General features: G+C 42.3%; 1 protein-coding gene across 2 annotated transcripts in view; it reads right to left on the reverse strand.

Moving 5' to 3' along the window:
- Positions 1–329: 329 nt before the first annotated feature.
- dscamb (Down syndrome cell adhesion molecule b) overlaps positions 330–22,044 on the reverse strand; it is a 110,701-nt gene continuing 88,986 nt past the window's right edge. The window contains exons 13-33 of one of the 2 annotated variants that reach the window (XM_068708372.1): positions 21,861–21,957; positions 21,447–21,575; positions 21,166–21,333; positions 20,261–20,331; positions 19,372–19,615; positions 18,527–18,673; positions 17,390–17,545; positions 16,952–17,085; positions 16,558–16,711; positions 16,025–16,142; positions 15,738–15,904; positions 14,507–14,605; positions 12,899–13,087; positions 12,210–12,500; positions 10,211–10,387; positions 9,792–9,822; positions 9,423–9,538; positions 9,114–9,263; positions 7,122–7,322; positions 6,431–6,733; positions 330–1,746 (exon numbers count right to left, since the gene is read on the reverse strand). In XM_068708372.1, the coding sequence (XP_068564473.1) occupies positions 1,205–1,746; positions 6,431–6,733; positions 7,122–7,322; positions 9,114–9,263; positions 9,423–9,538; positions 9,792–9,822; positions 10,211–10,387; positions 12,210–12,500; positions 12,899–13,087; positions 14,507–14,605; positions 15,738–15,904; positions 16,025–16,142; positions 16,558–16,711; positions 16,952–17,085; positions 17,390–17,545; positions 18,527–18,673; positions 19,372–19,615; positions 20,261–20,331; positions 21,166–21,333; positions 21,447–21,575; positions 21,861–21,957 (3,684 nt within the window). In that variant the 3' untranslated portion in view covers positions 330–1,204. Of the gene's footprint in view, positions 1,747–6,430; positions 6,734–7,121; positions 7,323–9,098; positions 9,264–9,422; positions 9,539–9,791; positions 9,823–10,210; positions 10,388–12,209; positions 12,501–12,898; positions 13,088–14,506; positions 14,606–15,737; positions 15,905–16,024; positions 16,143–16,557; positions 16,712–16,951; positions 17,086–17,389; positions 17,546–18,526; positions 18,674–19,371; positions 19,616–20,260; positions 20,332–21,165; positions 21,334–21,446; positions 21,576–21,860; positions 21,958–22,044 lie in introns of both variants that reach the window. The other variant, XM_068708363.1, reaches the window with a different exon arrangement.

Consider the following 22,044-nt stretch of genomic DNA (forward strand, 5'->3'; position numbering starts at 1 on the left):
GCTCATTAAACCTGTGACGATGGGGACACAAGCCAAAAACACTGGGAACCTCTGACTTATACATCAAAATCAGGTACTTCAGCAAAGTGAATTTGATATTAACCACATGCCAGTTGTTAGCGTGATTCCTGGGGACAAATTGAACAGTTAGTTATGAGTCTTAGATTTGAGGATGGTCCATTTCCAGTCTCGCCTACTGGAACTACCGTGTTTTTCTGTAAATGACAGGTCTGAACGGAAAGCACAGGCAGAATGTGGGTGAGTGGGACATATGGGAGGACGGCTGTTTGGCTCCACCGACATGAATCAAAGTCAGATGTGTGCAAACATGACTAAGGACTTTATTAACCAAATCATTTTCCCCATAATATCCACAAATAAAAGTGATCTCTTTATATATATTCACATTGTATAATTTCATAGTGTGACAAAAATTCTCTTTTTTTTTGGATATCCAGCCATTCCTATTAATTGTCATTTGATCAGTCGCCATGCAGTCGTCAGAAAGGTTGAAAAACATTACGGTTGGTCAGCATTGGCGGTCGTGTCCGGCGTCACTCCTCTTCTCCTCTATTGGCTCCTTGTAGTGCTAAAAACCCCCTCAGTTATCCAATCACAGATTTCATCACACTGCAACAATAAAATAAAAATAAATTAAGAAAGCAATGTTCTCCTGCAGAGTGCTCCAGAGTCCTCCTCCTCCTCCCTTTCCCTTCTTGTTTTTTTTTTATTTATTTTTTTTAGATATTTTCTGTTTTTATATAATAATAATAGTAATAATAATAATGACTATAATTGTCCTTAATATAAATTCAATAGTATTTTTTTCTCTTTCTCAAATTTTAAATAAATCATTTTGGCAATCCTCATATGTTTTCACTTCAGAATAAAAGAATACTCAAGTAGAAAATAAAAACTGTGAGAGAAAATTCATCAGAAGAGGAGCGAAAGGTGTGAGAGAATGAAACGTTTGAAAGCAACAGAGAAGAGCGAGAGAGGAAAGAAAGAAAAAGAGTGAAAGAAAGAAAGACAGACTCAAAGAAAAGCATCCACTTCAGACGCATGTCGGAAACGTCTCTATATACAACAATTTCTGTTGCGGTAAACTGTCCATCCTGTGCCTGTCGTCTGTCTCCTGTCCTTCCTCCTGCAGTGTGTCTGCAGTAGTCCTGTTGTCTGAAGCAGTCCGGTGTGTGTCCCAGTGTTATACCAGAGTGTAAGACTTGGCATAGGGGTTGTTGCTCTGTTTCAGGTGTCCTCTGGAGTCCAGCAGGGACTCCTGGGAAGTGCTGAGCTTGGCAGCCTGTGCTTGGGCTAGGTCTCCCGAGGAGGGGGCCTCTGCCCGGACCTCACCCCGGGCCTCTCCCCTCTCCCGGACATCCCTGTGGGGGAGGGTGGAGGCAGTTCCTGGCTGCCACTGCTGCACCTCCCTGGGCGACGGCACTTCCATGGGGGTGGGCTCCATGGGAGGAGGCCTCTTCAGGGTACGGCTCCTCTGGGGTTCCAAGCAGGTCTGGCCCATGGCTCCTCCTCCAGCTCCTCCCACTCCTCTTGTCTCCCCTGTAGCACCAGCACCAACTCCACTTGCTCCTCCTCCTCCTCCACCACCTCCACCACCACCTCCTCCTCCACTGCTGCTGCTGCCACTGCTGCTGCTGACCCCTCCACCTCGGGCTGCCAGTGGCACGCCACGGTTCAACAGGAAGTCCATACGGAGGTAAGGCGGCAAGTGGACCAGCTCCCCTCCTGGGAGAAGGAGACAAACAGGAGACAATTAAGGTTCAGTTCAATTACAGTTTGTCTCGGTGCACAGTGATGTTCTGTCGTGTGGTTGAACAGTAATGAAAATACTTAACAGCAGCGTGGATTGATTTCTTTGGCCACTTGGGGGCAACAATGATGTCACCCTATTAAGCTAGAATGAATGGCTGTGATTGGTCACTAGAGATCGTTTTTATTGGGAACATTGTGGGTAACGGTTTCTTATTTACACATCCAGTTGACTCAGTGACTTGGTACATCTGAAAATGTAACAATGCATCCTTTTAGCTCTGCTTTTGGTCTCCACCAACTCCTGAGGGAAAAATTGGCCTCTTTAGCTACTAAATACAGCACTATGTTCACCAGCTAGTCACTAACTGTGTCTGTCTGCTGTTTGGTGCTGGGCAGATAGCCTACAGGGTTTGTTTTTTGATAAGACCAAGACTGTATGAGTGCAAACAGTATATGTTCAGACTACAGAGGCCTCCCCTGCCCCCCACTGTTGGTCAGCTTGGTTCCATGGTTATATTCACCAGAGAGTCTCGCCCCCACAGACTCGCTGGGATCCCCACTGTGTACAGTGTGTGCTCCTTACCAGGTCTGAGCTTCTCCACAGACTCCATTTGTATTACTCCTTCCTCTCCGCTTAAAATTAACTGCATGGAGAGTTGAAAATCCATATTTAACTCACATTCACACTGTTACATTTGCTCACCTCGGGCCCTTCTGCGATTATGACTCACGTAACTATTATTTTAATGTAATACCAATGTTCCACCAAGTGTGAATCTATTTGATTTAATAGTTGCTATCAGGAAAAAATGTGCAGAACATAATGTAATAGGGAGCTGAACATTACAACGTTACAAGCTGTCTTTGCTATCATTGTCATGGACTGATGCAATGATTAAGTTATATTTTCTTAACACGAAGAAGCCGAATGAGGGACTGTGTCTATATATACTATATACATTCATACTTGCATTTGGTTGTATCAAACACCTTTTGCTGCAAGTTTAGTTGCGTTGTAGGAGAGGAAGAACTGCAGTCTCATTAGGAAACAGAATAACTTGTAAACGCCTGTAGCCAGATAAACCAGGTCAGGTTTCATACCCTAACTGAGTGATAAAGCATGATTAGAAGCTGTCTCTTCAATCTTTAAGTAATTGTCTGAAGCGTTAGATAAGAGGTAGAGAAAGAGAGGGAGAGGTATTTTAATTTTGGTTCAGTGACTTCATGGTACCTCCATTGCTATTGTATCCCTTTTACTGATTGGATTACATATTTAACAGAACAAATTAGTGCCTCACAAAAGGGTGTTGGGTTTGCCAGATCTGAGCTGAGGATCTATCCGTATTGTCTCACGGCTGCTGAAACGTTCATCTTCACGTTCGTCTTTCAGAGGACCAAAGATCAACAAGCGTTTACAGGCGGTCGAGTCATAGCTACAATCACTTTTCAACACATACTCTCTCTCTCCCGCACGTGCACAAGTCTATACCGCATGTACGCAAACGCCAGCTCCGTGCCAGCTACTCAGCGTTAATGCCGGCACGGACGACATGTGACCTTGGAGAACGGCTTTCTGGGTTCATGGGGAGAATGAATAATTTACCGTGTTTTATAATAAGCCCTATTAGTGCCAGCAAAATTGATGAATGGCTCAGAGTGTTAATTGAATTAAATATAGATTTAAGTGTTTCTGCGGGAGCTCATTAGAAATGTAGTTTTAAAATTTCATCAGCCAGTAAATTGCAGATTGTACAGTAATGGGACAGTATGTGTAACCAAACAGCAATTCTCACCAAGCCGTTAATCTGCGTAAGTGCCTGATGCAACTTCAGCGAAGTCTGGATTGTTGTGACAAGTGATGTTTTAATATTCCCCGACCCGTATTTCTATCTTATGTGTGTGTGTCGTTCAGATACCCACAACAACATATTTACAGGCCTATCATAAGAAGACCGCTGCCTGTAGCCCTGTAATTACCAGCACTGCCGTAAAAGTTTATGAGCAAAGTGCTGAGGAACAAGTGGTTATGGGACACAGACCCCATGGATTTGCTCTTATGAGGCACTGAAGAGGAAGAGCATCCAATAAATAAACTGTTACTCTCGTAATAACAAGTTTGTCAGGTGGTCACGTGTAATGAGATGAGACAAGAGAGAGAGAGAGAGTGAGAGACAGAGAGAGAGAGAGTGAGAGAGAGAGAGAGTGAGAATGAGAGAGAGTGAGAGAGAGAGAGAGAGAGAGAGAGAGAGAGAGAGAGAGAGAGAGAGAGAGAGAGAGAGGAATGAGAAGCTGCCTTTGACCGTTCCGATGGAAGGTGAGGTCGGACCAGGTCAGTCAGATGTAACAGAGACGAGGTTGAAGCTGGGTCATTCACCAGCTGTCAGTCAAACTGCTCCACACTGGGTCTGAGTTACAATAGATTCATACTGTATTACACTCTACTTAGAATCGACAAGTTTGGAGAGAACATTTACTTCCACTATAGATTATGGAGGTGAAAAGTGATGAAATTACGTGTGCTTTTGGTCGGGGACTGTTTCGCATGGTTTGGGCTGTATAGAGGTTATCTTGAAGCTGCATTCAATATTTCTACATGAATGTTGGGTCAGATCACTATATGTAATGTTCCCTTATATTATATCAATGCCCGTTGTTTTGAAATGAGGTCTTCAACAATCACTAATGGGTATAGTATTCGTGTTTCCATTGTTTCCACATACTTGTGGCTATTTAGTCTTACCATGATAGGATTAGTTAACGAGAAATAAACACTCAGCCTTTTCATATGCAGAATCAAATTCTCACAGTAAAGAAGAACAATTGGTCAGGACAGCATTTTACAAAGGCTTACTCTCTTTTAAGCCCTTGCGAGCCTGTGATTATAATATTACGTGTAAATCCAGCTGGCCCTTACGGTATCTGGTTACTTGTGAATTGTCAGAGTTGCTGCAGGCCTCTCGGAAAAACCACAATCCTATCATTTTACAGTTCATTGACTGTAGAGTCAGCTGAAATACATAACATTTGACGCAGCTAATAAAAGCTTAAAACACTAATACTCTAATGAAAATATATAATACGCATTTGTGCCTGACTCACACACGACATGAGAAATCTGCCTTCAACTTTCCTGCTTAAATCGAACTTTCTATATGAGCGCATTTAATGTTTTTTTTTTTGTGCAATGTCAAAACAGTCAAGGAAACCGTAGAGGCGACGCAGCTTGATTCTTATGCCTATCATGTATCCCCCAAAGTAACTGACACCAGAGTAGCAGAGCACTCTGCGATGCCACACCAGCCTAAGTGTCTGGTATTACACTGAACTCCACTGTGGCGCTTAAGTGGTGTTTTGTACCGAGTGACAATAGCTTCAGATAAGATTGACAGATGGCCTTTAGCTGCCCTCTCTCTCCCCCCGTTGAACTTGTGATACGAGTCTGCTTTCTCGTGCACAAACGTTCAAAACATAATGAGGCCTGAAACTCAAGAAGCGGATCTGATGGCCTCAACCCTTGTCTGATCAAACTGTGCATTGTGCACACAGACATATATTTCTGGTCCTCGGACGGGACGCCTACAACAACCCTAATTATTTGGGGACCCCAGACACACTATAACATGACAGCAGATGGGATGATGATTGAGCTGTGTACGTGTGTCCGTCTCTCTGAATGTCTGCGCCTCTGTGTGTGTGGTCTGCAGCTCGTCGGCACGCTCTGCCAGAACTTGAAATTGATCTGCAGGGCAACCCGGAGGAGCAGAGGGTCACGTAAGGTAAGACTATAAGCGGAGAGGAGAGCGCAGCAGGTTTCCTCAAATTGCAGATGTCATGAAAGACTTTTGAGACAGAGCCTTCATGTAGTTTCCAAAATAACGCCATTTACCGGCAAAAAAAGTTTTCTGTTTTCTTACAATGAAAGGCTTCCCTGGGGTGCTTTTGGAAGAACTGAATCTCCTAATCCTCGCTCATGATGTGTGATGTGCTTGCTAACTGTAATAAGGCTCTAAAAGTTGGAGAAAAAATAAGGAGCTACACCCACAGAAGGCCTAGAAAAAAAAGCTGGGACACTTCCACTAAGATTCTTGTGTAATGTGTAAAGCTTGACTTTACAGTGACTATACTGTAAGTAACAGCGGTCTGAAGACTACTGTGACGCACACCAGGATTAAAAACGGATTCAATTAAAATAGAAGTAGGCCATGGTGGCCACCAACAGTGTCTACTAAAAAGTGATACCGTCTAGTTTCTTACAACCTGAGCTTGAATCAAAGAGACTAAATTATTGATATCTGTAAAAATGTGTGACACTAGAGAAAATAAAGGGAAAGTCTCATATGCTAAAAAGTGTTTCAGAAATTTAGTTTCCAAGTGTGTCCCTGTGTTAATTGTTCAGTAATGTTAAAACTCATAAACTATTATTGTTGGCAAAAACTTTTCCAAATAATGCACTTGAGGGCTCGTCCTCCACCTCCTGATCGAACGACACAAGTGAGAGAGGTGAGTGAAGGCTAATAGACCTTCGACCGACTGGTTTGCTGTAGAAAGTGAACTTGAAAGCTAGATTGAGATTTTTTTTTACTTGTTGGAATGGAAAGGGGACAGAGAGGCTGCTCAATGATTGTTGAAGAAATACAAGGTTGAATGAGTTCCTCACCAGGTCTGTGTGCCTTGGGCACGGCCATGGTCATGACCCGACTGACATCCTGAGGTTTGGGCGGCGAAGCGGTAAAGCGGCAGATGCCCGACTCAGACGGCGTGCTGGAGGTCACGCTGTCAGTATAGTCGTTGGTCCCTGCTGTCATCTGTTCGGATGAAGTGTCAGATATGAAGCACTCGGTGATGGTGAACTTGGCGTGGCGGAGCTGCTCTTCCATCTTGGCGTGCTCGTAGGCTCGGGCCAACTCCTCGTAGGTGGAGGACGCACTCTCAGTGGATACCATGCTGCTCCGTGCACGATCTGAGAAACACACAACATGATGCACAAGTTTTTTTAAATACAGCTTAAATTTAGCTTTATTTATATGGTGCTTTAATATGGTTTAATACAATCCAGGGATAGATCAAAACGTATGGGAGAGAAAGAGGCGTAGGTTATAGGAAGCCTCAGTCAAGAGTACGCCCCAATGTTGCATTTTCAAATAGAAAAAACTACTGCCGATGTGTTTTGGATGGCACAGAACCTCGTGTGACAGTCATGCAGATCGCCATCACACTTGACAATGCCACCAAAGCAACATGATTTCGGTCTCACACAACTTTCTAACATTAATTCTATTTTTTTTAAAAAGACTGTGGGTTCCATGTTGTTCCTGGAAAGCTGTGATGGTCACCCTGCTCTACTCTACCTGTATCCTGAGAGGGGCTGACACTGTAGCTGTCGCTCTCCTTGTCCACAGATCCGGTGGCGCGTGGCGTTGGGAGTCTCCAGTCAGTGGTCAGGGTGTGGGAGGAGCTGGTGGGGTGCGGCCGGTTCAGGGTCCACTGGCTGGCGTAGCGGCTCCGTGCTGCGACAGGACCAGCTTTGGCAGTGCGTCTGGCAGTGGGATCTGTTGAGGAGAGAACAGGATGGATTGTGGGTGAACAGCGCTAATAACAGCTACTCCATTTTTCAGTTGATAGAATATCAGACTACGTCCTATGACACAACATTAACTCACACTTTTACTATTTAAAATGACTCTCTTTGTCTGGGATCTAGCTTGAAATTCAAGTCTGAGAGCATTTATTCTCAGACCAAACCATCCTCCAGCAGCTGGGGGCCGAATTTAACTTAAGAATCCACCCACCTTCAGTTGCAAGACAAAGTTAACTCTGTTTTTTGATCATTCATACAGCTCATATGCAAATATATGTTTAGATGTGACTCATCAGTAACCAAAAAGTACATGATTTATAGCTGGAACGAAGAACAAGAAGAGAAATATATGTATTTCCTGCTGTGCTGTGGTACAAATCTACAGTTCACCCCTTCAGTGAACACAGAACATTACCATTCCACAGCTCCATGGAATGACATTATCATCCATCTTAAGCTCTCACTGTCTCCATATAGACATATAAATAGTATGATATTCAGCCTGACCCAGACAGGCTGCCGCTTTGTGCACCGCTGGGCCAAATCAGAGTGAGACCCTTTAGAAAAGGCCTGGATTGGATCTGTGCAGAGAAGAATGGTGCTGGTAATTGTAGTAGGTCAGACAGTAATCCTATCAGCGGGGAACGAAGGGATGAAATGATGGAGGTGTTTGGCCAACAGCAGGAAGAGAAAAAAAAGGGCTGAGTCAGCAAACTGGGTTCATACCCCACTGGCCAGGTTAAACGAACCAATCATACGACTATATGCTGGTGTTTCAATGCATGTGTGTGTGTGTGTGTGTGTGCGTGATATTGTTCTGTGCACTTTATGTCCTTGTGCACAAGTTTATATGATACTTGTGTGTGTGTGTGTGTGTGTGTGTGTGTGTTACAGTGGTGGACATACTGTTGGTGATGGCAGATAACAAACTTAAAAAGCATGCTATGCTAATGGCAGAAAGTGACTTTTTTTCTGGTGATATTTAGCAGATTGTTGAACTGATATTTTGTGCTTCTGTTGGAAACTTTACTGTAAAATTAGATGCAGAATTTAAATTTTCAACCACTCAACTAGCACAAGATAAACTGCATGTCTATGTGTACTAAAACTATTACAAAAGTGAATATTAGAAATAGTATGGGTCTATTCGTGTGGGAAAAATATCCACTTTCTGCACCGTCTGCACAAAATAATTTCAGTGCACCAGTAATCCGAGTGTGTGCGTGTTTGTGTGAGTGTGCATGTGTGCACTCAGCTCCAACTGGCCAGTTGGAGCAGGGCAATCAGGTGAGGACGTGTCAAGAAGAGGCAGGGGGATCGCTACTCTTCATCTGTTCTGCTTCAGCGGAGCTCGAACACCAGAAGCCCAGAGGCCGCTCTGCAGCCCGGCTGCTGTGTCTTTGTAATCTCACTGCTGGAAGGCGGCTCACATGCTGTATGAGGGCAGTCTGCGGTTAAGTTAAGACAAGGTGGAAAGGCTGTTTGCCTTGCATGTAACTCAGATGAATGTGCAATGAAATGCTATTAACAGTGTTCATATTTTACGGTGCGGAGGCAAACTTCTTTTAAAGTGACACCCATCTACGAAAATAAAACTATGTAGATTCAGGCGGAAAATGGGCAGTTCCCCATTCCTGACTGCAGAGTGACCAAATAAAAAGACACTTTTACAACATTATATTATTGTTAGTAACACAGGACTGGTATTAATATTAGTAGTAAAAGGAAATAAATGTTGGGCACTGACGGTGATGGGACTCACTGGTTCCAGGCCTGGCATCGGACACGTCCACCAGTGGTCCGGTGGCCTGGGACAGAGACTGGTAGTGGACTGTGTGGGTCACTGTGGAGGATTTTTGCTTATTTGTCTCCCCAAAGTCGTTGTCTGTCAATAGCACGGTGGACCTGTCGTCTAAGAGGTACATAATAGGGAAATAAGGTAGAGGCAGGAAGGAAAAAAAGGAAGCAAAGCAGGAAAAGAAAAGACAGAGATAGGGAAAAAAACCAATTATGTCAGTCATAAGTATAATGGATATGGTGACAGTAAAAGGTCTCACTTCGAGGGTCTTACCTATTGTCTCCATGGTGTCCCTCTCCTCGATGAGGAGCTGGGCTCTGGGGATGTCGATGTGCATTCTTAGTGTCTGCTGCTGCTTGTTCACTGTGTCTGGAGTCCGTGTGTTCTTACTGAGCAGATAAATGAGGACATTTTATTACTTTTCAGCTGCGTGGTTTTGCGTTGTATCGCAGAAATGCTAATTCAATTCCATTTAAGTTGATAAGTAGCTGTAAGAAGGCAAGAGGGACAGCATATCCTGAGTGCAATATATTAGATTTTCACTGATACTGAGACTGGTACTGTAACTCTGTTCTACATTGTGATTTATGGTCACTGCTTAAAGGAAAACAGTGGGCATAAATTAAAATTAAGCATACGTACCTCATCAGCATTTCTGCCAGGCTTTTGGCATCTGTGAAGTCAGCAAAGAGCTAGTTAATACCATAATAGTACCGTCCAAGTTGATAAGCTATACAGCCCTGGACATACTGTACAATCACTGGGAATTCCACTTAGAAAAAGGCAATGAAGGCATTGTTAGAGAGTTGGAAAAATTAAAAGGGGGTGTTTGTCCTGAAGAGACAACTACTCAGCAAAGTTTAGCTGTGATGCAGTAGAGCATAAAACAATTTTAATTACATGGTGGCACCCATGGACTGGATGTGTGTAGGCAATTCAACATGAATGTAAACAGTATGCGCATGTGCTTGGGGACTAAATAATGTGTAGTTGTTTCTTAGTATTAAGCATTAGGAGACGCACTTCATACAAAATAAACCGTAATTTGATGCTCAACACACCTCTGAGTCTCTTGAGCCTCTGCTCCCTCCGTCTCCTCTTCAGCACCATGAGCATGATGAAGACCAGTACGGCCACCACGAGAACAGAGGTGATGGTCACCACCATCTTCAGACCTCCGCTGCCGGACATGTTGTCTGAGATGGGATCTCCTGTTTTCAGCAGGGGAGGGATGGTACCTTAGAAATAAAGACATTCAGACATTAATGAGGAATTAGACGGACATCAAGAGCCTTATCGACGTGTTCATCTGTTTATGTGAAGCATTTGTTCAGAACCAGTGTGCTTTGTCCATTTTATGCAACATCAGAAATAGGAATGTTGAAAAACAATGATGCCTGAAAGCAAAGGGCGTTAGAAAAATCTGTTTCATTCAACATAATCAAAGATTAAAGGAAGGAAAAATGCTAAGGAATTAAACTTTGTGTATTGATTTTCCACATGCGTGATTTTAATGCGCAGGAATACAAATCCCTTAAGCTGCATTTCTTCTAGCTGATCTACGCATCTTAAAAAAGCAATTCTGGCTGGTCCACATAAAGACAAATAAACACTCACATGCAGAACCCTGATTGGTCGGTGGAGTCAAACCCTCCGCTGCTTTATTGATGTGGTTTGATTATATTGTTGTTCACACTAACTGGATCACTGCTTTGTGAACCTAATGACTTCTCTTTCCTTAACTGTTGTAATATATTTTTTTCCTCGGTAGTGATAGGATGATCGAGGATTTTATCACAGATCACAATAAAAAACACTCACAATAAAGCGGTGAATTTCCATTATCAGAATAATTGTGAACAAGTGAAAAATGTCTTATCACGTAAGAAACAGCAGACTCACACAATGCTTTTATTATTTATTTATGCAGGGGGACCCTAATTATCTCTGATTACCTTATTTAAGATAGTTTGATTGTGAAGAGACTGACAAGACACTGTCTTATTTGTGATGCAATAAAAATAGTAGTTTCTTCACAAAATTTAAGGAAAAAGGATTCTATGTTTTAGTGCCATGTTAAGACTTTCAAGTATATTTTGATGATGATCGGGATAATAACATGGATTGCAAACATTTTGGCCAGGGTACCATGAAGTTTCCATACCGTACTATGCCGCCTCCTTAGTCATAGTAGGGGCACCAAGTTTGTAGGAGACTGAATATGTCCTTTTAGTCTGCTGTGCTGAGCTGAGCTATAGACGCACTGTCAAACTGACAATAGTAAAAGCACATCCACTCACACATAACATCCTGACAGGCAGCTAACACGTCTCGGCAAAACCCTTCAAAGGAAATTAATGAATAGTCTGGAGTGTAGCACAGAGCTCTCATCGTCTACGATCCTTCCTTACAGCTTAAATACTTCCTTTGTGCATGACTGACACAATCCGTAGCCCAAGGAAAATAAAGCTACACCATGGCCCGCGGAGAATCTGAAGACCGTCCCTGTTTTCTTTCTCAGCTGAGTCGTCTGAATACCTGTCAATTTGCACAAAGGCTGACAAAACCGTCTCAAATCCCATATACTCTTAAAAACACATTCTGTAGCAGAACTGCAGAGTGGCACTTTGTGCTGAAACAAACTTGTCCCCAATAATAAAGGGTGATACACTGTTTTAACTGGTTTTGTAGTGATTTTGGTCTTATTTTTTCTTCTTCTGATTGTGTGTTGATGTGAAACAAAGTGGTGCTTTGCTTCCAAACTGTTAGAGAGCTAATGTAACACCTTAAACTGGACAAGATCTGATTACACATAAAAAAAGAAGAAACAAGGCTGCCCTCCAAACCCTTTTAGTTGGGTTTTATACTTGTTCCATATCATTAATGTTAAGAGTAAACTAACACATTTGGCCAAATTTAACAGCTTGGAGAGAGTTTTTATGCCTTTTTTAAACGTTTTTAAATTACCACTGAGTTGCTACTTATACTTCTATTCCATCCTGTTCCAATGATCCTCGCTATCTGTGCAACTCTGTGACAATCTGTTTAATCCAAACTCACTTCCGTCAGCATTGAGAGTAGCGAAGGTGATCCTCTTTTCTGCTGAGCCGGCGCTGTTGGTGACCTTCATCTGCAGTTCGTACCAGGTCGCCTCCTGCAAGTCGTACAGGATGTAGCTCTTGGTCAGCGATGTGCGCTGGGCAGTGGTCCAGGTGGCCGAGTCCACTGCTCGGTACTCCAGGATGAAGGAGGTGATTGGACAGCCGCCGTTGTTCCAGCCAACCAGGTTGAGCCTGGCCCTGGTGGAGTTAATGCTGGTGAAGAGTTCATGTTCTTTGGCAAACTGCGGCTCTGAGGAGGAGATGGATAGACCAGGTGATTCAGAGTTTAAGATCACAGTTTGGCTCAATGTCTCCCAGTCGACTAGCACTCAGGAACATGAGTTATAGAGGAGTATAATCACTTTAACCCCTGAAATGTGCCACTATTTAGTGAGTTTTATGGGAGTTTTGAGTTATGAGTTTTTACGATCAATGAAAACAAAATCGTGTAATGTCATCAAATTTCAGTGGGTGCGAAAATAAAACATTCCCATACCTACTTTTATTCTTTCTACCTCTTATTAGAGTTATTAGAGAAGTTTGCAATACAGCGTTGGGAACATGACTACCGTGAATGAATAATCTTACACAATGTGATTTATCAGAGGCAGAAACATAAAATGTAGCAGACAAATTCTGTTCCCCTACCTTTCCCATGGGTCTTAGCTTCAATGATCTCACTGATGCGCCCTGGCCCCACTGCATTCTGGGCCGTCAGGGTGAATTTGTACCAGGTGCCGCACTTCAGGTTCTCCAGGCGGTACGAGCGTTCACTGGGGCTGATGGGAAAACTGCCCCATTGCTCACTGTTGTCCTCTGAGTACTGCAGGATGTAACCTGGGACAGAAGACTTGAAAGTAACTATACAGTAAAGATTTACACATATATAAATAATGTCTCGTCATGTAGATATTTTCACAAGGCTACTATCACTTCTGTAAAAATCCCTATATGAATGCATAATTATTAGTGGATGTAAGACAGCATTTAGTTTGAAGACTAAAGAGAGAGTAACAAAACTAAAAGTCTGCAGCCCGGTGAGGCAGTAATTCAACAGGATATTAAAGTGTTGGATGGATGATAGAGTCAACTCTGCTTTGAGTTAATTGCTTTCTGGAGCTACTTGTAGGCACACAAGAATTCCACTACACGTTGTACTGTGTATGACTGTGTATGACAAATAAACTTGATTTGTTTTAATCAAACATCCTCTACACACTGGCCATTTTACATCTCAGATACAGCTGGTCATGTTCAGCCGTGACTAATGCTGCTTCTGTATCATATGAAAGTCAAAGTATTACCAGTTTCTGACTTGTAAATACCGTTCTGATCAAAATCCGACTGGTAATAATGAGTGGAAATGTATTTTTTCTATTTGTCCTGACTTGGAGCTGAATGATATGTAAGTATAGCATTAACGTGTCTCAAAAAAACAACCATGGATACCTCACATCAGTACGTTAAGCGAGTAACATTAACTGTTGAAGAATTTGGTAAATGCATTCTCGAGATCAGGTCTGTCTATATGACTAAAGCTGAACTAACCCACAATATTTCACAGCTGCTAATAGGAATACAGTTATTGATACAACAAAATTAAGCTTGTAAATAAGTGTTGACTATGTGGAAAGTGTTGACCTGTTTGTGGCACTAAATAAAAAGTCAGAGATCATTTAGATTCATCTTCGGGGCATCGTGAATGTAGTCATCGGGACAAAAGTGTTCGCCGACTAACGTTGCCTTCCCTAAAGCAAGCTGCAAGCCTGGCTAGAAATAGACAACCGTATGCTTTGGTGTATTTTGGTGATGGATGACGCTGCGAGCAGCAGGGAAGCACTAACAAACATCACAAAAAAAGGCATCATAAACAACTTTTATAGTGACTGCAACTCTAAAGACATGGAGCCGACGATTAGGAGCATTGATGAATCACCACAAATAGTCTCACTGTGATTGGGCGTTCTTTAAGATGGAGCGCTTTAATCTCCCACTTAAACGGGTCTAATCTTCCCTGCTGCTTTTTAATCTACCTTTTAGGACTCGAGTATTCAGGCCAAACCACCCGATAATGAGAAACAGGGATGTTAGACCAGAGGAAAGGAGACGGTGACATTGGTTATCATAGGGAGCTGAAGGGAGGTGATTATTTTTATATAACGAATAAAGCACTGCTTTGTTTCAGATTCATTTTTCTGTGTGTGTGTGTGTGTGTGTGTGTGTGTGTGTGTGTGTGTGCCACTGTGTCGCTCTCACCTCTGATGGAGCTCCCTCCGTTGTCTCCAGGTATCCACGACAATGTGATTGATGTGGTGGTCGTCTTGGTAACTGTGAGGCGCGGCTGGTCAGGAGGGACTGAGGACAAACAAAGTTAACCGCGTGGTTAGTATTCCTATTGAACTGCCTCGTGTCCATCAGTGTTGGGACACACTTGTGGACGGGGTGGAGCGACCATTTATTGAGGAGGCTTTGTTCGCTGTCTTTTGGTTTCTTTTTACCTTTATGGAGCTATTTGAAAGTTGGAGATCTAGTCGGCAGAGAGATATCATACAACATAACAGCTGTTCAAAGCCCAAGGACATAGAATTTGGGATGGGACCAATATCCAGCAACAACTGATTTATCCCTAGTCATCATTTTTGTCAAGAAAATTAAATATTACCACTGTTTCCTAAGTGAGGAAGTTTTGGTTTTCCACCTCCGATAATGAGCTGCTGCTTCCCTAAACTTTGTCTCACCCAAGCGAGTCCCAAACGGGGTTATGTGTCTGTCAGACGGTCTGAAGGGAATACAAACTCATCAGAAGAGCAATACCGTAATGCACATCAGACTATAAGGCAGGTAGATTCTTTCTTAAAACATTCTGACTTTATTTTCGTTAAATTATAACCATGTTCTCGTAATATTTATGTTTTTCTCCAAATACTGCGACCTCTCAGAGAACACTGGTGTGTTGTGTTATGTTTTGTGTGTGTAGAAAGCTTTGAACATTAGCAGAAATCTTGCTCAAACTGTTAAAGTCCAGGGGTTTATAAAGTAGGTATCATTGAGGTGAAAAGCTGCCACATGCACATTTAAAAAGCTTACTTCCCCAAACAAAAGACAAAAAATAGGAGGGAAGAGTAAATAACGCATACATGTGGTGACTCAGATAACGTGACAAAAGTTGATCTACAGGATAATAGATATTTGAAAACAAAACAGAATGGCTGAGAGCCTTTATTGCATTATATTTTATCATATTTTGAATTGTCATCTGTTGCCTGAATTTTGAGGTAAATAAAGACATGTCCACCACAGAATGATGAGTTTGATGCTCAAAACTTCCTAGGGGAGGACCTCCAGACTCTCCGATTCATATTCGTCCCTTGAATGTTGGAACGAAACCTTGTCGAAGCCCAGTCCTGTCAGACTGTCTGTATAATACAGATATCTGTCACCTGGTGCAACATTATGGCTCTGTAATGTGTGCTCTAAGACTACTTGCCTTGGACCTGCAGGTTGAGTGTGATCTCATCTGACCCCCAGTTGCTGCTGGCCACACAGCTGTAGTTCCCAGAATCCTCTGCTTTCACCGTGCGGATGATGAAGCTGCCGTTGCCATGGACACTACGGCGACCATCCACAAGGACGGGTGTGGGAGTTCCATTGGTGCTGGAGACAGACGGGGACCATGGTTATTGCTTTATTTCTACAGGATATGATGAAAAGGCTGCTACATTGCTTGATATTCTGTGCTGAGCAGCACTACACGATTGTTTGTGTGCGACTTACTTTCCCTTGAGCCACTTGATGGTAGGAGGAGGGTCTCCGACAGCCTTGCATGGTAAAACTATGTCCTTCATCCAGGGAGTGGTCACTGTCCCATTGAAGGTCAGAATCCTGGCTGGAGCTAAAACACACAAACACACACAAACACACAACTCTGTGGTCAAGAAAATAAGACAGAGGTTTGCAAATTCCTTTGGTGAATAAAAAAGTACTTAATATGATTAATACATATTCTTGGTATCTGTTATCGTTGCCTAAAAGAGACCTTGATATCATTGCATGTTCACAGTTATGTGTTTATACCTTAATGAAAACATTCTAGGGACAATAAACATCCATGCAGTTATTAACAAGACACTTAAGTATGTTACTGTAAACGTTTAAATGTTTCACACATAAGAAAACACATAAAGCATTACCATTTTAAACAATTCAATAACAAAAATGCTCTGCACTCATTATTAATAATGATTTTGATGACAATGACTGTATGAATCTAAACAACATCAAAGGCCAGCTCTGTTAGGGTGCTGTACCTTTGGCCAGAGGCTCCACTGTGATCTTCTCACTGTTGTTGCCATGACCGGCAGCCGTCACAGCCACCACCCAGATACTGTACTGCCTGCTTCGAGCCAGATTGGGAATCCTGTAGAAATAAGCATCTGGAGACGCCTCAAACTCGCTCATCACCTGTAAAACGGAACGAGAGAGAGGAGAGATTAATGTATCATTGGGCAGCGGCAGTGACGTCCAGAGAAATGCCATTTGGGAACAGATGTCTGCTTTTCATAACATGCAGATGGTCTGATTCAAAGCGTCACGTAGCAGCATGCCACGTTTTAAAGTTTGAGCTACTCCCTGGACAGGCAACGATTAACTGAAATTTAAAAAAAGACCACTGAATATCTTTTGGTATACAAATGCTATTACCATCGGATGCAGGTTTGAGCAGAAGACGATGTATTTCCTGATGATGCCGTTGAGTTTGAGGGGAGGAAGCCAGGAGACAAACACCACAGAGTTGCTGGAGGCTGCAGCCTTCACCCCCGCTGGAGGACCAGGAACTGGGGAAGAAGAGAACAGTGTAGGGCTTAAAAGAGCCAAGACAAACATACTGAATATGCATATGTAGTTTCAGTACATCTTATTGTATACGTATACAGTATTATCACTGTAAAGCATACGCAGATTAAATATCCCATGATGCGTTTGTGTTAAAAGTGGTCAATACACATTCCTCCACTACACAGCACCATGTTACATTGACTTTACTCTATTGTTGCAACTCAAACATGATTTACAAGTAAGAACTTGGATAAGTATTGGATTGAGTGTGTTGCTTCAGTTATATCTGGTTATGTATCATACCATCCTCTTTAGTGCGGACGTAGATCTGTTCACTGCGGACGCCGTCTCCAGCGTTGGTGAAGGCTAAGACCTGGATGCTGTAGTTAGTGTACTTCTCCAATCCGTCCAGCTCCAGAGACGGCTGATTGGTGGTCACATTCCTGATCTCTCCCAGTTCTGACACAGGATAGGAGGCACATTTATAAGCATGGGTATCAAAATTGGTACGCACTCTTGTGGTATGCTGCAGCTTAGTGTGGTTATTAATAACAACGACAGTTAATTCAGCGTTCAAGCGTTATCCAAATATTGGTTCCCTGGAATGAAATATAGACGTTTACTCCACTCTACTGAGTGAATTAATGTACAAATGGATGTACAGTAGTACAAATATATGGAAAGCACTCCTCTGCATAATGAAGTATTTTAACAACAAAAATAAAACACAGGTGTTAAGGGATTTCACTTTTCATAACTGCTGTGATTTCTCTACTCCCTTGTGTCCTGTCACTCAGAGCTGAGACAATGGGCCTCACTGACTTATTGCACTGTGAATTATTGATGGAGAGCAGCCAGACTGCAGGGTGGGTTCGCTGCTTTACAGCCCGTTATACATTTAACACAGGAAGAACCACAAACGTCCCCCCTGTGCAATGCAGACTTTCTATTTCCACTGTTGTTCAGCACCAGTAAAACAATCTCATACAGTCATGCGGTACGTATTGATAGATCAGATGTTGTCCATCGAGTATGTAGATTAAAATGTAAATCAAAAATGTATATTGTAAGTGCAAATTAGTTGGTGGAAATTACACGTAAACTTTGAAAAGTGATAGAGTCAGGTAAGAAAAAGTAGAATGTGCTACAATTGATAAATAACCAACTACTGTTGGTCATTTATCAGCAAATAACTGTTATATGAAGAACACACACAGGAGATTTGAATTATCCAAGTTACAACAGCTCTCTCACAACAGCATATTACAGCATTGCCAACAACACCACAGCATCCCCTAGTGGATCAACAGCGTTAAGCAACGGCAATGGTAAACATGAATCATTGATAAATCAGGTGAAGTAAACAATGGACTTGAATGGCAAAGTAAACTGCATCGATTACTAAATCATATCATTGTGTGGGTGTGTTGATGGTAATACCTCCGTCAGGCAGGTTGGCCCAGTAGATGACTCTGTATCCCTGCAGGTTTCCATTGAGAGCCTCTCTGGGTAGAGGCATCCAGGAGAGAGAGATGACCTCCGGGGACTTTGCCACAGCCAGGACGTTTTCAGGAGACCGAGACGGCACTGCCAGGGACACAAGGGGGGAAGTGAAGGCTTAATGAAGGCCTAACGGAGTGGCAATCTAAAGTGACTGCCTGTGCAGGTACCCTTATTTAGGTTCAACAAATGAGTTTAAAAATGAACTAATTAGTGAAAACAGATGTTCAATTATAAAATGGTTGAATGTTTTAGTTGTTTAAAACATTCTTCTGCATCTTCAAACTCCCTGATGTTTATTGTGAGTGAAAAGATCTTGATAATCAGCTAAATTAAGTTGGATCCATTTTTTTTAAGGTATTCCAATTTATAATTTGATTGTGAATAAAGAATAGAAATATACTTTTTTAATGACAAGAAACAAAACTCCACATTTAATAAAATCAGCCTACATGTCCTCCTTAATCAGAGACTTAGTACTTAATAGTACTAAAGATTGTTTGTCTGATGTAATTCTACAGATGTCCAGTAGAGGGGAGCCTTTGCACAAGAATATGTCAGAGATTTGTTGAGAGCCATTGCATCTCACAGGCGGATGTAACAGAGATGTGGTTCAAAATAACAAGTCAAACAGCAAGTAGTCCACAAAATAAAAGACTATAGATAAAAAAAACAATGCATATTACGAAATCCTCAACAGGGACACGTTGTCTTGGAGACATGGACGTTTACAGTAACATATATATATATATATATCAGATCCACCCACGCACCCCCCTCCTTACCATCCTCCAGGGTTTTAGTGACGACTTGCTGTGAGGAAGGCCCGGTGCCAGCCCTGTTCGCAGCCTGCACCACCACGCTGTACTGAGTGAACTTCTTCAGGTTGTCCAGCACGATGCTCTCTGTGGTGTCTCCCGTGGTGTCCAGGCTGATGATGGTGAACTGGTGGCTGCCACCGGGGCTGTACTCCCTGTAGCCCACCTGGAAGCCGCGGATCACACCGTTCTGCAGGTGCCTCTGGGGAGGCTGCAAGACCAGGAGGAGGAGAGGAAGCGGTAAGTAGTCCGTCAGCTGTCGTGACTTCAACACAAACTATTCAAACATTAAACACCGAATCTAGAGCCAACAGAACATTGATATATGAGATGTTTATGCAAATTATTACAGATTGACTTGATCTGTTGCAAATGAAATATCAATCATTTTCTGTTAAATTCATATATTCATGAAACCATCATGACCAAATAATTATCTTCAAACTACTTCAGGTTATACAAGAAACCATGACCTATAGTTACAGTAACTGTTGCTCCTTATAATGATATCTTGTCTTTAACCATAAACAGAATGTTCAGCTACTCTATTAATGCTTATTTATTTATTATTTATTCAGATCCTGATTAGACTTCGCAAAGTGGTTCCTAGCCTTTAAGGGGTCCAAATAAACTAATAAAATATAAGAATAAACAGCAATATTTGTAGCTACTGATCCAGAAAGGAGCATGTTTAGCAGTCCAAAGTCACATATTTTCAACTATTTACACATTCATAAATTATAATACCAACCTCTGCAGAGTGAAAAGAAACATCTCTTTGTGTTTCTCCAGCCCCGTTAATGTTTATTTGCTAATATTTAGCAAATCAGTAATACACACAAAGTTTGGACTTTACCTTCCAGGAAACTTTGATGCTCTGTGGGGAGGTGGGCTCCAGAATGACATCCTGTGGTGGGCCATCAGGAGCTGCACATAAAGCACATCATTCATCATGACTGCATGCTTGTATTCACAATGAAAGAGACGATCCACCACTGATAGTCCCTTTGTGTCCACTTCCACTAGATGGTGATGTTGAGTTGAGAATGTATTTACCGTCACGCACTCGCTCATTAATCTACCTTGCAGTTTCCGCCTCAACTTAATGATAATTAAAAAAAACTTCATCAACTTTAACCTTTAAAATAATGTGAGAAATGATACATGTTTTATTTAATTTGAAGTTTATGACTTTGTTTTAGCAATGAATCCAGTAAAATGGGGCATTTTAATGTGCTGGTATGCCTGCGGGGGGATCATTATAGGCAATAGAAGATAAGTGAACACTGATAGAGCTGACTAAAAGCAACAGTGAACTGATCTGTTTCCCCACGTATAAAAAATGATGGCCTCCATTTCAAACAACCATAAAATAATTATGTGCAAGATGACTCAACAGGTTTGAGGGCCAAGAGGAGGAAAACGATACTAAAGATGAGGAGTTTCTTTCCATTCGGACAAAGTGTCAATTCTCTACAGAGCAGAGTTAAAGTATTAAAACGAATCTTAGTGACAGTGTAAAGTTAATAATAGCCAAATTAACAATTTAACAAGAGTGTGATATGGAGAAAGTGGAGTTTAATTTTATGTTCTAGGGAGAATTATTCCAGCAGCACTGTAGTTAGGCTACTTACTTCCTTTCTGTCCGCAATGTTCAGATGCTCTTCAGTAACAATTCTATTCTTGCTGTGAACTTTGTGTTCAAATGCGGTAAAACTGTAAAGAAAAATGCATGTAAAATGTCACGTGACTCATGGTTACCTGCTTCATCAGTGGTGATGGTGAGCTCGTTGCTCGGGTTGCTGTTGCCGATGATGTTCTTGGCGACCATGCGGATGTTGTAAGTGGACGAAGGGTGGAGGTCAATAATCGTGGCCTGGTTGAGCTGCGGTGACACATCTTTGGTTACCTGGGCTGATAGCCATGACGCTAGAACAAACGGAGGGGGAGAATGGCTAGTAACATCTGGATGTCTTGTTTTCTGTGAAGCCACGTTTCAGAAATAATTGTTACAACCCATCGTTTCTTCAACTTGTGTCTACCTGATTTGTTCTTGCATTCAATATCATATCCCGTGATGGGGCTGTTGCCGTCGAAGCCCATGGTCCAGCGGAGAGCTATGGTCCGATCTTTTACCTCGCGGATCTCCACCTCTGGAGGGTCAGGTGGTTCTGAGGAATAGTGTGACCACAACAGAGTTATCACAGTAATCCTGAAATAGAAGGGGACGGCAGGCAGACCAGACAGACGAATCGTTTTTTTTACTCTGTCTGAGATTTCCCCTGTGAGAGTTTACGGGTAAGTCTGCAAAGAGCAGGAGTCACACTGTGCCGCAGTTAAATAAAGTTAATAAATGAATGTATTAAGTAATAAAGGATAGAAGACATTACTACTCCGGATGGGGATTTCTTCGAAACAGAGCCAGTGAAAAAGCCTCTAGCTGAACTGAGTCTTACCTTGCACTGTCAGCTGTATGATGCCTCGGTCCTCACCGAAGGAGTTGATGGCGTGACAGGAGAAGAAGCCTGAGTCCTCACGAACAGTTGGCATAATCTGCAGAGAGACACAACATATGCAGGGCATTGAGGGGGGGGGGGAGTCAGTTAGGAATCTAAAATTATGTTTCATGACAAGTGAGTT

The sequence above is a fragment of the Cebidichthys violaceus genome, unplaced genomic scaffold (assembly GCF_023349555.1).
Source record: "Cebidichthys violaceus isolate CVI_PGR_0920_01 unplaced genomic scaffold, fCebVio1.0.p SCAF_1, whole genome shotgun sequence".
Taxonomy (NCBI): Eukaryota; Metazoa; Chordata; class Actinopteri; order Perciformes; family Stichaeidae; genus Cebidichthys; species Cebidichthys violaceus.